This window comes from Cetorhinus maximus, chromosome 4, assembly GCF_964194155.1.
Source record: "Cetorhinus maximus chromosome 4, sCetMax3.hap1.1, whole genome shotgun sequence".
Classification (NCBI taxonomy): Eukaryota; Metazoa; Chordata; class Chondrichthyes; order Lamniformes; family Cetorhinidae; genus Cetorhinus; species Cetorhinus maximus.
Window position 1 is genome coordinate 177,968,650 of NC_135882.1, and position 15,171 is coordinate 177,983,820.

At 45.6% G+C, this 15,171-nt stretch overlaps 1 protein-coding gene across 2 annotated transcripts in view; it reads right to left on the reverse strand.

The window, feature by feature from the left end:
* Window positions 1-14,185, reverse strand: part of LOC144680071 (mitochondrial potassium channel ATP-binding subunit-like) — a 99,936-nt gene extending 85,751 nt beyond the window's left edge. Inside the window, exons 1-2 of one of the 2 annotated variants that reach the window (XM_078541221.1) lie at window positions 13,832-14,185; window positions 7,092-7,434 (exon numbers count right to left, since the gene is read on the reverse strand). In XM_078541221.1, coding sequence (XP_078397347.1) covers window positions 7,092-7,434; window positions 13,832-13,941 — 453 coding nt within the window. In that variant the 5' untranslated portion in view covers window positions 13,942-14,185. The remainder of the gene's footprint in view (window positions 1-7,091; window positions 7,435-13,831) is intronic. The other variant, XM_078541220.1, reaches the window with a different exon arrangement.
* Between the last annotated feature and the right edge of the window lie 986 nt (window positions 14,186-15,171).

Genomic DNA, 15,171 nt, shown 5'->3' on the forward strand with positions numbered 1-15,171 from the left:
AGGAGATCGCAGGGGCTCTGACCCAAATTTTTAATTCCTCTCTAGCCACGGGGGAGGTGCCAGAGGACTAGAGAACAGCTAATGTGGTTCCACTATTTAAGAAGGGCTGTAGAGTTAAGCCAGGGAACTACAGGCCAGTGAGTCTCACGTCAGTGGTAGGGAAACTATTGGAGAAAATTCTGGAGAGAATCCATCTCCACTTGGAGAGGCAAGGTTTGATCAGGGATAGTCAGCATGGCTTTGTCAGAGGGAGGTCGTGCCTAACAAATTTGATTGAATTTTTTGAGGAGGTGACCAGGTGTGTAGATGAGGGTAGTGCAGTTCATGTAGTTTATATGGATTTCAGTAAAGCCTTTGACAAGGTCCCACATGGGAGACTTATAAAGAAGGCAAATGCATATCGGATACAGAGTAATTTGATAAGGTGGATTCAAAATTGGCTTAGTTGTAGGAGGCAGAGGGTGATGACAGAAGGATGCTTTAGTGACCGGAAGCCAGTGTCCAGTGATGTCCCACAGGGATCTGTGCTGGGTCATGCCTAACAAATTTGATTGAATTTTTTGAGGAGGTGACCAGGTGTGTAGATGAGGGTAGTGCAGTTCATGTAGTTTATATGGATTTCAGTAAAGCCTTTGACAAGGTCCCAAATGGGAGACTTATAAAGAAGGCAAATGCATATCGGATACAGAGTAATTTGATAAGGTGGATTCAAAATTGGCTTAGTTGTAGGAGGCAGAGGGTGATGACAGAAGGATGCTTCAGTGACCGGAAGCCAGTGTCCAGTGGCGTCCCAAAGGGATCTGTGCTGGGTCCCCTATTATTTGTCATTTATGTAAACGACATAGATGACTATGTAGGGAGTAGGATTAGTAAGTTTGCGGATGACACAAAGATTGGCTGACTGGTTAACAGTGAGGTTAAGTGACTTGGGCTACAGGAAGATATAGACAGGATGGTTAAATGGGCAGATAAGTGGCAGGTGAAATTTAAACCTGAAAAGTGTGAGGTGATACACTTTGGAAGGAGTAATTTGAGAAGGAAATATTCAATGAATGGCATGGCACTAGGAAGTTCTGAGGAACAAAGGGACCTTGGCGTGTGTGTCCATAGATCTCTGAAGGCAGAGGGGCATGTTAGTGGGGTGGTGAAAAAGGCACATGGGACACTTGCCTTTATCAATCAAGGCATAGATTATAAAAGTATGGAGGTCATGTTGGAGTTGGATAGAACCTTGGTGAGGCCACAGCTGGAGTACTGTGTGCAGTTCTGGTCGCCACATTATAGGAAGGATGTGATTGCACTGGAGGGGGTGCAGAGGAGATTCACCAGGATGTTGCCTGGGATGAAACATTTAAGCTATGAAGAGAGGTTGGATAGACTTGGGTTGTTTTCGTTGGAGCAGAGAAGACTGAGGTGCGACCTGATCGAGATGTACAAGATTTGAGGGGCATGGACTGGGTGGATAGGGCGCAGCTGTTTCCCTTAGTTGAAGGGTCATCACGAGGGGACATAAGTTCAAGGTGAGGGGCAGGAGTTTTTGGGGGGGATGTAAGGAAAAACATTTTTACCCAGAGGGTGGTGACGGTCTGGAATGTGCTGCCTGGGAGGGTGGCGGAGGTGGGCTGCCTCACATCCTTTAAAAAGTACCTGGATGAGCACTTGGCACGTCATAACATTCAAGGCTATGGGCCAAGTGCTGGTAAATGGGATTAGGTAGGTAGGTCAGGTGTTTCTCACGTGTCGGTGCAGAGTCAATGGGCCGAAGGGCCTCTTCTGCACTGCGTGATTCTGTGATTCAGTCTCTCACTACAGCTACTTCCAACCAATTTCAACTTGGGACTGGTTATCTGTCCCTTCTAGGTGGCTCCTGTTTGGCAGCTGTCTTTAAACTGAACTGAAAACTGCTGTTTCTTTAGATTTTCGACGTGTGTCTGTGGGAGGGGCCTGCCTCTCTGGGAGCCTGTGGCTAGGCAACTGCCCAGTTTCTCAACTCTTGTTTGTTTAACTTAGCTGCAACAGTTGTTCATTAGAAATGGAGGCAGCTTTTAAAGTGAAACTAAAACTCAATAGGTCATTTCTGAACACACAGATACAGAAATACAAATCAAACTTAAACATTCACTTCGGAACATAGGAACAGGAGAAGGCCATTCAGCCCATCGAGCCTGCTCTGCCATTCAATGCGATCATGGCTGATTGAACACTTCAATGCCTTTTACCCACACTATCCCCATAACCCTTTACCTTAATGTTAATCAGAAATCTATCGATCTCTACCTTAAACATACTCAATGACTCAGCTTCCACGGCCCCCTCGGGTATAGAATTCCCAAGATTCACAATCTCTGAGTAAAGAAATTTCTCCTCATCTCGGTCCTAAGTGGCTTCCCCCTTGTTTTGAAATTGTGTCCCCTGGTTCTAGATTCCCTAACCAGAGGAACCACCTGCATCTACCCTGTCTATTCCTTTAAGTATTTGATAGATTACAATGAGATCACCTCTCATTTTTGAAACTCTAGGGAATGCAGGCCCAGTTTCCCCAATCTCTCTTCATAAGACATTCCCACTATCCCCGGAACAAGTCTGGTGAACTTTCATTGCACTCCCTCTAAAGGTAGTAATATCCTTTCTGTGGTAAGGGGACCAAAATTTCACACAGTACTCCAGGTGCGGTCTAACTAAGCTTCTATACAATTGAAGCAAGACTTCACTACTCCTGTACTCAATTCCTCTTGCGATAAAGGCTAACATTCCATTAGCTTCCTAATTGCCTGCTGCACCGGCATGTTAGCTTTCAGTGACTTATGGACAAGGACACCCAGGTCCCTTTGTACATCTACACTTTCTAATCTCTTGCCATTTAGGAAATACTCTGCACATTTGTTCCTTCTACCAAGTGGATAACCTCACATTTTTCCACATTATATTCCATCTGCCATGTTCTTGCCCACTCACTAAGTCTGTCCAAATCCTCCTGTAGCCGCTTTACATCTTCCTCACAACACATTCCCACCTAGCTTTGTATCATCTGTGAACTTGGAAATATTACATTTGGTCCCCACATCCAAATCATTGATATATATTGTGAACAGCTGGAGCCCAAGTACTGATCCTTGCGGTACCCCACTAGTCACAGCCTGCCAACACGAGAATGACCCATTTATTCCTGCTCTCTGTTTTCTGCCTGTTAGCCAATCCTTAATCCATGCCATCAAATTATTTCTACCACCTAGAAGGACAAGGGCAGCAGATGCATGGGAATACCATCATCTGAAAGTTCCCCTCCAAGCCACACACTATCCTGACTTGGAAATATATCGCCGTTCCTTCACTATCATTGAGTCAAAATCCTGGAACACCCTCCCTAACAGCACTGAGGGTGCACCTGCACCAAGTGGACAGCAGCGGCTCACCACCACCTTCTCAAGGGCAATCAAGGTTTGGCAGTTAGGGTTATAATGTTTGAGGTCTGAGCACCTTCAGATTGTAGGAGGAAGGGAACACTGATGGGATGAGGAATTCTGCATTCCTGGAATGAAGTAGTTAAAGTAGGGAATGGGGGTGATGACCTTAGAGGGAACATCATTAACGAAGCAGCTGAAGATGTTGGGCCGATGTCACTGCCCTGAGGAACTTCTGCAAATTGTCCACTGTAATGATAGGGTGCTATTCCTTGATTTTGGATTGAGATTATTTTGAATAATGGAGAAGACCAAAGACAGAGAGGTCAGAGTGGGTGTGGGACACAGAATTGAAGTGTGAATTGACATGGAGCTTGTGATTGCACTTACTGAAGGGACAGAGGTGCTCAGCTAGCATTCATTTGGTTTCCCTGTTGAAAAGGAAACTGCGGTGTGAGCAGTGAATACATTATACTTGGTTGTAGGAAGTACATGTAAAGTTCTGTGTCACCCAGCATGAACATTTGGCCCGATAGTGATGGGGCCGGTTTTGCATCTCCTGTGCTTGCATACAAAGGTGCGTGGGGAAAGAAAGAACGAACCAAGGTATCTTGGAAAGAATGGTCTTTTGGAAAGTGGAGAGGGATAGGGAAGATTACAGTGATATTGCTAAAATAGAGAAAAAGATAAGGAAGGTTGTGAAGAAAGAATGAGAAAGATTGGAGGTAGAGGCGAGAGAGGGACAAGCCATCAGAAACAAGTAGCTTCTCACTCAGTAGGACTTTAAGCTTTTCTCTGTTTCATTTTATGAGGAATTGATTTAGTAATACGCCTAACTCTCTGATATCTGCAAAAAGTATTGAGCTTTTTTTCAGCATGAGGCTGACTGATTTCACTTGATGATGATGCTGCAGATTAAACCCATCTGTTCCAGAGCTGGAAGCTGTTCCCAGCCAAATGAAATAAATAGCTAGTACTTACATTGTGAGTATGTACTCAAACAAAGCTGAGAATTATGATTCCTTCATTGTTCCCACAAGCAGCCTTGTCCCAAACAGGTCTGATTCCTGATTGTTCCTGACATGCAGTCCCAAATAAATCACTTTTTAAAATAATAAATAGACACTGGTCCAGGTTAAACAAATAACAAATGACTAGAAATGAACAGAGAGAATGGCATTGGGCTCAGTCACTTCCCCACATCTCTTGGCTTGCTTGGTTCCCCTTAACAAAAAAGGCTTGAAATTCCTGTATGCTCAGTCTATAACAATGTTATTAAGATAACACACAATGCAATTTGCTCTAAACCAGTATATATGCAGAGGAAAAGTTCATTCTCCGAAGAAACAGAAAAATCTCTATATTGCTTTATCTGAGACTGTAAACGAACACAAATATATCCCTCCGCGCCTGTGTTAAGTTGTTAATGATGACAGCTCTGTATCTCCTCACCCTAATTCCATGTCTTTGTAATATCTTTGCTTCCTAAGTATCTCCCTCCTTTTTAAACATGTCAGTTGATTCTGAATCTGTGGCTTTCTGTTCTTGGATGAGTGCAACTCCAACAACACTCAAGAAGCTTGACACTGTCCAGGACAAAGCAGCCCACTTGATTGGCACCCCATCCACAAACATTCACTCCCTCCACCACCATCGCACAGTGGCAGCAGTGTGTACCATCTACAAGATGCACTGCAGAAATTCACCAAGGATCCTTAGGCAGCACCTTTTAAACCCACAACCACTACCATCTAGAGGGACAAGGGCAGCAGATAGATGGGAACACCACTACCTGGAAGTTCCCCTCCAAGTCACACACCATCCTGTTGGAAATATATCGCTGTTCCTTCACTGTCGCTGGGTCAAAATACTGGAACTCCCTCCCTAACAGAACTGTGGGTGTACCTACCCAACATGGGCTGCAGCGGTTCAAGAAGGCAGCTCACCACCACCTTCTCAAGGGCAATTAGGGGTGGGAAAAATATTTTGGCCTTGTCCACATCCTGAGAACAAGGTGAAGTTGAAAACACCTGTAGTCTTTAGCCTGAGAATACCTAACATTTCCTCTCGGTGCCTTGCTGAGCTCCACTATAAATTCTTTTTCCATTCTTTAATTTCTACCCCACATCTTTTTCTGTACAGGTGGTGATGACTCTCCCAAGTGGCTGTTTGTCTTGCCTGAAACTGGACAACTGGGAAAGGGAATTGAACTTGGCATTTTCCTGTCCTCCATGGCTCAGCATTGCACACGGTGCAGTATCAATAGTACTGAGGTGTGAGTGGGGGTGGGGGGCAGTGTTATGGCACAGCAGATGGTAAATGCTAAGCTGCTCAAATCCCAAAGGGAAACTTGAAACAACTGCCACAACTATTTTGCAATTTGTATTTTTATTTAGAGATGCGTGCCTTGAATTCAGTAGTAGTAAGTCCACCAAATATTATTAGTTTTTTTACAAAATTAAATTCAACGTTTATTAATGAAAGAAATAATTTTAAGCACATACATAGGTCTACAAATTACTACTATGATAACTCCTAGCTCCCCTAATTAATCTAAATCCCAGTTACACCCCCATTAAGGCAACAATAAAAACAAAAAAGATTTTAACAGACCCAGGCAAAGCACACGATACCCCAGACAGGGATATTCATGGTGAATTCTCTTAGCTTCAGTTCCTACAGGCAGCAGCTTAGTACATAGAGGCTGGAGGCTTTTCACACTTGTTAGATCTTAGAATGCCTTCTTTCCTTACACATAACCTCATAAGAACATAAGAACTAGGAGCAGGAGTAGGCAATTCAGCCCCTCGAGCCTGCCCCGCCATTCAATACAATCATGGCTGATCTCATTTCGGCCTCAACTCCAATTTCCCACCCTCTCCCCATAACCTTTCAACCCGTTAAAATCTGTCTATCTCCTCCTTAAATTTATTCAATGTCCCGGCATCCACTGCACTCTGAGGTAGTGAATTCCACAGATTCACGACCCTTTGAGAAAAGTGATTCCTCCTCATCTCTGATTTAAATCTACCAACCCTTAGCCTAAAACTATGGCCTCTCGTTCTAGAATGCCCCACAAGAGGAAACATCCGCTCCACGTCTACTTTGTCTAACACCTTTAGCATCTTCTGTACCTCAATTAGATCTCCTCTCATCCTTCTAAACTCTAGCGAGTACAGGCCTAAACTGCTCAATCTCTCCTTTACACATGCATCTCCTTTTTTAATGTAAATCCCATTGTTTCAATATGTCTTTGGGCTTTACCTTTCTGATAATAAAAATCTTTCATAGTACCAATTTTACCAGTAGGCTTTTGGAAAAATAAACACACTGTTTGGCTTTGTCTGGCTAAGTGTAACATTTCACCCTCTCTGGTTTATCTAAAAATACAAATTTTCCTTTACATCTCACATTCTAAAACTTCAGCCATGTTTACTTATTTAGCATTTCAAACCTACCTTCTCTTCTGATACATCAAAGCCTTCAGGCCAGCTGTCTTTAATTCAATTAAGTCCCACACACACACATAGACACACACAGACTATCCAGACCCCACTATTCCTACTTTACAATAAATCCCAATAACATTATGAAAATTATTATATTTTTATGACAGAGAGGGCACAGGAACTAGACCTCAAAACAACCCAGACACATTTGGTCAGCTGATCCTGGAGTACAGTTACTTACGATTACCGCCCAAATCAACGCGGTGAGTTCAGGACGAAGGAACTTCCAAAACTCCTTCCAGTTAAATTTGGGTGTAGCCTTCTTGGGCTTTTGAACTTTACACCTGTGGCTCTCTTCACAATGAGCTTTGTTGCTATGGAGTCTCAGTCCTAGGGTTATTAGCCCAGGCGTGGCCACCAACAGGAAGGCACTACGAGTCCTCACTGGGCCCTGCAGCCAGCCACACACTCGCTGTCTGATGCAGTTTCCTGATTCGTTCAACAGCTGGAAGAAGAAACTGCATTCTGAGGCCTTCATACCTATAGGATGTCTCCAGCATCGCTGGCCCCAGCTCAGGCAGAGCCTGCAAAGAGACAGAATTGACAACTGAAACATCAACAAGTTCAGTTAAAGAAAAAACAATGCAGGTTGAACGACGCTGCCAATTTGGAGAGTAATCTCAGCCTCACCTCCTCACCGTGGCCCCCCAACAGACCCAGCTCCACATCATGCCCCCCCCCTCACATCTCCATTTCCGCACCATTCCGCTCAAACCTCTCCTTAACGTGCCCCTCCCACAGTCCCACCTCCTCACCATGTCCCTCAAACCCAGCTTCCCTGGGCCCTCGCCACAGCCCCAGTTCCTCAACTCCTGCAGCGATTTCTTCGGCCTGTGATGACTAACTTCCACAATCACCTTCCATTGTGCTAGGTATGGCTCCAACCAGAGGAGAGTTTTTTCCCTGATTCCCATTGACTCCAGTTTTGCTAGGGCTCCCTGATGCCACAGTCAGTAAAATGCTGCCTTGATGTCAAGGGCAGTCACTCTCACCTCACCTCTGCAGTTCAGCTCTTTTGTCCAAGGTTGGACCAAGGCTGTAATAAGGTCTGGATCTGAGTGGTTCTGGCTGAACCCAAACTGAGCATCAGTGAGCAGCTTACTGGTTAGTAAGTGTTGCTTGAGAGCACTGTTAACAACTCCTTCAATCACTTTGCTGATAGTTGAGAGTAGGCTGATGGGCAGTAATTGGCAGTATTGGATTTTTCCTGCTTTTTGTGGAGAGGACATATCTAGGCGATTTTGCACACTCTCAGGTAGGTGGTAGCATAGCTGTACTGGACCAGCTTGGCTAGAGGCATTGCTGGTTCTGGAGAACAGGCCTTCAACACGACAGCCAGGATGTTGCGGAACTGGGACCCATAGCCTTTACTGGGTCCAGTGCACTCACATCAATATCGGGTGCACGCAGCCATTTTCTTGATCTAACAGGAGGCTGGGATGGGTCATCCATTCTGAACTTCTGGCTGAAGATGGTTGTAGACCATTTTTAAAATTTGTTATTGGGATGTGAGCATCGCTGACAAGGCCAGCATTTGTTGTTCATCCCTGATTGCCCTGGAGAAAGTGGTGGTGAGCTGCCTTCTTGAACAATGTTCTCCATGTGATGTAGGTACACCACAGGCTGCCCACAGCTTTGTCTTTTGCACTCACATGTTGGGTTCTGCCATCATTAAAGATGAGTATGTTCCCCCTTCCATTAGCTGTTTAACTGTCCACCACCATTCGCAACTTGTTGTGGTGGGACTGCAGAGCTTTAAACTGATCCATTGGCTGTGGGATCTCTTAGTTCTGTTTAGAGCATGCTGCTTCCACTGTTTAGCATCCATGTAGTCTGGTGTTGTAGCTTAACCAGGTTGGCACCTCAGTTTAAGATATGCATGGTGCTGTTCCTTGCATACTCTTCATTGAACCGGGGTTGACTGTTAGGGTTGATGTTCATAGTGGTGTTATGGACAAGAGGGAGGTTAATTTAAACAGTCCTGATTTCTCCTCTCACCACCCATCCATAAACAGAAAGGTGTTTTGATTTTGATTTCCCCCTTCATACACGGTGGGGTATTTTCCCCAGTCCCCCAGTTTTGGTGTGATCCAACACTCCAACTCCAACTTTAACAACTCCACAGCGAATTCGAGATAGGGTAAAATCAGAGGGTGAGTTTATTTTACACACACTGAAAACACAACTAAAGGATTTGCATCCACACCCACCCCCCGCCACTTTTTGCATTCATACAGTAAGAGAGGGATAAAGAAAAGAAAGACACACAGGGCAAAGACCACAAAGAAAATAAGAATTATTTTTTCATTTGAGTCCACAGTCATGAATCAAAAGTTCAATAGTGGATTCTTTCACAGAGGTCAGCAGGCTGAAACTAACACTGGATAATCCACTTTTCCAGTAGAGATGACTTCCATGATGAGATGGGCACGTAGAGATGAATTTGTCTTGTAGGAGCTGGTTACAGATGTTACAGCAGAAACAGTGTAGATGGGGGCCAGGCATTCACCTGGACCAAGCCTTCGTTCTGAACTGCTGTTTGCCAGATGAAAGATGGCAGTCTGAGGTTTGTAGCTCCACTAGGCAATATTACAGGTTCCATCAGCTTGGGGGGAGATGGTTGGTGGAGGGGTTTGGGTCATGTGACTCCCACCTCTCTACTTTGGCTTGGACAAAGGATGTACATTCCTTAGTCTGGATTCTTGAGATTGGTAATGTTTCATCCATTACTGATTTCAGACAAGCTTTCAGGGTCCTTTGTCCTTGGAGACTGGTGGTCTCCATTGGTCAGGTCTTGGTTTTAGAAATATAAATGGACTTTGTACAACTCCGTTGGATTTGATCTCTGAAGTCACAGGGATCATTAGTGTCTCTTCAGAGATAACAAGATGGCAGCTGTTCTGAGTGCCAGGAAGTTCCATTTGTGTGAGTCATAGCTAGCCATGGCTTTAGTCATTTTAAAGCATTTGTCCAGCTTTTTAAAAAAAAAATTAATAAATTAGCCATGATGATATACATAGTTTAAAAAAAAATGTCCAAATGCAGCAAGACCTGGACATTACCCAGGCTTGGGATGCCAAATAGCAAGTAACATTCACGCCACACAAGTGCCAGGCAATGACCATCTCCAATAAGAGAGAATCTAACCATTGCCCCTTGATGTTCAATAGCATTACCTTCGCTGAATCCCCCACTATCGACATCCTGAGGGTTACCATTGACCAGAAACTGAACTGGACTAGCCATATAAATACTGTGGCTACAAGAACAGAGGCTAGGAATTGTGCGATGAGCAATTCACCTCCTGACTCCCCAAAGCCTGTCCACTGTGCACAAGGCACAAGTCAGGAGTGTGATGGAATACTCCCCACTTGCCTGGATGAGTGCAGGTCCCACAACACTCAAGAAGCTTGACACCATCCAGGACAAAGCAGCCCACTTGATTAGCGCCAGATCCACAAACATTCACTCCCTCCACCACCAGCAACCAGTGGTAGCAGTATGTACCATCTACAAGATGCACTGCAGGAACTCCCCAAAGCTCCTTAGACAGCACCATCCAAACTCACGACTGCTACCATCTAGAAGGACAAGAGCAGCAGATACATAGGAAAAATCACCAACTGCAAGTTCCCCTTCAAGTCACTCACCATTCCTTTATTGTTGCTGAGTAAAAATCCTGGAACTCCCTCCCTAACTTCATGGTGGGTGGACCTATGCCACATGGACTGCAGCAGTTCAAGAAGGCAGCTCACCAACATCTTCTCAAGGGCAATTAGGAATGGACAATAAATGCTGGCCCAGCCAACAATGCCCACATCCCATGAGTGAATTAAAAAAAATGCCAGAGCATAAGGTGAGAGGTAATAATAGAATTCTGCTGCTACTGGATACTCACAGCATCACTGCTAATCTGTCCTTAATTTATCCTGCTTAACACAGCAGTAATGTTACAAGACATGTTAGAGAGTGTTCCTAGTGTGTAGAAAGGATTTCATCTCTACATGAACTCTGCAGCGATCACTCCTGCCAATGCCATCATGAGCTGATGCACTGGTGATAGGTAGATTGGTGAGAATGTGATCAAACATGTTTCTCCCTCTCATCGGTTCTCACTACCTGTCACAGGCCCAGTTTGGAAAACGTCTTGTTTAGGACTCAGCCAGCTCAGTCATTGGTGCTGCTACCGAACCACTCTCGGTGATGGACATTGATGACACCCACCCAGAGTACATTCTATGCCCTTGCCACCCTCAGTGCTTCCTCCAAGTGATGTTCAACATGGAGAACTGATTCATCAGCTGCAGTAGATGATGATCAGCAGCCAGATTCCTTATCCATGTTTAACCTGAGACGATATTTCATGGGATAAAAGCAAAACGCTGCAGATGCTGGAAATCTGAAATAAAAACAGGAAATGCTGGAAAAACTTAGCAGGTTTGGCAGCATTTGTGGAGAGAGAAACAGCTAACGTTGGGTCCATATGACTTCTTCAGAGCTGAAGAGGTCTTTGGCACAAGCCTCCAGATATTAGCAAGGAGGACTTTACAGGGTTAGCTGTATTGGATACGCCTTTGTTGTGTTCGAATCGAGCGCCTTGGTCGATACTGGGCGGTCCGTCCGGACTTATTCTTTTGTTCCTTTGCAGCCATTTAATTCAACTGAGTGGATTTGCTAGGCCACTTCAAGAGTATTTAAAAGTAACTATGAGGGTGTGGGTCTAGACTGACATATAGGCCAGACCAGGTATGGACATCAACATTTCCATGAAAAATGCTAATATAAACATCATGCTGTAAATATACACTTTCACCATATGCAGCACAATAATCTCACCACCAGGGAGAGAGAGTTGTTCCAGCATGCTGAGTTTATAAAAATGCAGTTTTCATTATAAATATAAACATATGAATGTGTAATGGGTATTTGAAATTCAGGATGGCTTTATTAGGAGTAAATTAAATCCACATGTCCGGGTCCAAATATCCACACCTTCACCCGAAGATTTTTTAAATTTATTCATTCAGGGATGTGGGCATCTTGTAGATGGTACACACTGCTGCCACCGTGTGTCGGTGGTGGAGGGAATGAATTGTTTGTGGATGTGGTGCCAATCAAGCGGGGTTGCTTTGCTCTGGACGGTGTCAAGCTTCTTGAGTTGGTGGTGCTGATCTCATCCAGGCAAATGGAGAATATTCCATCACACTCCTGACTTGTGCCTTGTAGAGGGCGGACAGGCTTCGGGGAGTCAGGAGGTGAGTTAGTCACCGCAGGATTCCTAGCCTCTGACCTGCTCTTGTAGCCACAGTATTTATAAGGCTAGTCCAGTTCAGTTTCTGGTCAATGGTAACCCCCAGGATGTTGATAGTGGGGGTTTCAGTGATGGTAATGCCAGTGACTGTCAAGGGGCAATGGTTAGATTCTCTCTTGTTGGAGATGGTCATTGCCTGGCACTTGTGTGGCGTGAATGTTACTCGCCACTTGTCAGCCCAAGCCTAGATATTGTCCAGGTCTTGCTGCATTTGGACATGGACTGCTTCAGTATCTGAGGAGTCGGGAATGGTGCTGAACATCGTGCAATCATCAGTGAACATCCCCACTTCTGACTTTATGATGGAAGAAAGGTCAATGATGAAGCAGCTGAAGATGGTTGGGCCAAGGACACTGCCTTGAGGAACTCCTGCAGTGATGTCCTGGAACTGAGATGATGGACCTCCAACAACCACAACCATCTTCCTTTGTGCTAGGTATGACTCTAACCAGAGAGTTTTCCCTGATTCCCAAACTGAGCGTCAGTGAGCTGGTTATTGCTAAGCAAGTGCCGCTTGATAGCACTGTTGATGACTGCTTCAGTGTTTTACTGATGATTGAGAGTAGACTGATGGGGTGGTAATTGGCCATGTTGGATTTGTCCTTCTTTTTGTGTACAGGACATACCTGGGCAATTTTCCACATTGCCAGGTTGATGCCAGTATTGTAGCTGTGCTGGAACAGCTTGGCTAGGGGTGCGGCAAGTTCTGGAGCACAAGTCTTCAGTACCATTGCCGGAATATTGTCAGGGACCATTGCCTTTGCAGTATCCAGTGCCTTCAGCCGTTTCTTGATATCATGTAGAGTGACTCAAATTGGCTGAAGACTGGTATCTGTGATGCTGGGGACCTCTGGAGGAGGCCGAGGTGGATCAGCTACTTGGCACTTCTGGCTGAAGATTGTAGCAAATGCTTCAGCCTTATCTTTTGCACTGATGTGCTGGGCTCCCCCATCGAGGATGGAGATATTTGTGGAGCCTCCTCTTCCACGATTCACGACTGGGTGTAGCACGACTGCAGAGGTTAGATTTGATGCGTTGGATGTGGAATCGCTTAGGATCAGGGGTTAACATATTGATCTGATTTAGGATCTGGTTCTGCCACATTGACCTAGCTTGGGATCCTACTTTGCTATGTTTTTCTAGTTTTGGATCTGGTTCTGCCATGTTGACCTGATCTGATACTGATGCTGCTACATTGACTTGCTTTGAGATCTTCTCTCATGTTCATCAGGTTTAGGATCTGGTGCTGCTATTTTGATCTACTTTGGGATTTGGTGTTATTGTGATGATCAGGTTTGGAATCTGGTGCTGCAACATTGACCTAATTTGGGATCTGACAGTAATCTGATTTCGGATCTGGCACTCCCACAGTGATCTGGTGCCCCCGCACCGATCTGATTTGTAATCTGGTGCCCCCGCACCGATCTGATTTGTAATCTGGTGCTGCCCCTCATTTGATTCCGATGCCCACTTCCTGGGAGCAAAGGCTGGCCGCAGTGGCGGCTGGGAGTTGTAGTTCCCGCCCACCGCGCCTTCCATTGAATTGAACACTTCCGGCGCGGCGGCAAAACTACGAGTCCCACGATGCCCGCGGGCCCGGCTTCGCCTACCTGCCGCTGTCTTCGCTGACCGTCCCGCCGGTTCGGGACCGAGCATACACGGAACGGATGGGGAAAAATCCCCGGGCCTTCACACCGCTCCTCAAACACAGGTGAAGCATCGCAGATAAAATTAACAGAGGGGGAGCCGGGATCAATTCTCGCTGGACTCTGCTCAGCTCCGTTTCCCCAGCAACGCGGGAAGCGCCATCTTTAATATCACCCACAATCCACAGCGCGGACGGTTTGTTTTTAATTTAATTATTTTTATTGCCGGGGTTTGTTTTTAAGCCCAGTTCACGCCAGTGAACGTGGTGTAAGTCCAGGAAGAAGGCTAGATGACGGTGCTTTGTTTTAATTTATTTCTGTGACGGTGAGGTCAAATGGAGGTCAGAGGTCGTATCTGTATGACGTCAGTAGTGAGAATTTTCATTTGTGTTGGGCTGTTATAGAGAGAGAGGGATACAGGTGTGAGAGAGAAATAGAGAGAGATACAGATGTGAGAGAGAAATAGAAAGAGAGAGAGATACAGGTGTGAGAGAGAAATAGAGAGAGAGAGATACAGGTGTGAGAGAGAAATAGAGAGAGAGAGAGAGATACAGGTGTGAGAGAGAGAGGCGGGGATACAGGTGTGAGAGAGAGAGAGAGAGGCGGGGATACAGGTGTGAGAGAGAGAGAGAGAGGCGGGGATACAGGTGTGAGAGAGAAATAGAGAGAGATACAGATGTGAGAGAGAAATAGAAAGAGAGAGAGATACAGGTGTGAGAGAGAAATAGAGAGAGAGAGATACAGGTGTGAGAGAGAAATAGAGAGAGATACAGATGTGAGAGAGAAATAGAAAGAGAGAGAGATACAGGTGTGAGAGAGAAATAGAGAGAGAGAGATACAGGTGTGAGAGAGAGAGAGAGAGGGGGGATACAGGTGTGAGAGAGAGGGGGGATACAGGTGTAAGAGAGAGAGAGAGGCGGATACAGGTGTGAGAGAGAGGCGGATACAGGTGTGAGAGAGAGAGGGGGGATACAGGTGTGAGAGAGAGAGGCGGATACAGGTGTGAGAGAGAGAGGTGGATACAGGTGTGAGAGAGAGAGGTGGATACAGGTGTGAGAGAGAGGGCGGATACAGGTGTGAGAGAGAGAGGTGGATACAGGTGTGAGAGAGAGAGGTGGATACAGGTGTGGAGAGAGAGAGGTGGATACAGGTGTGAGAGAGAGGGCGGATACAGGTGTGAGAGAGAGAGGCGGATACAGGTGTGAGAGAGAGAGGGGGGATACAGGTGTGAGAGAGAGAGGCAGATACAGGTGTCAGAGAGAGAGAGGCAGATACAGGTGTCAGAGAGAGAGAGGCAGATACAG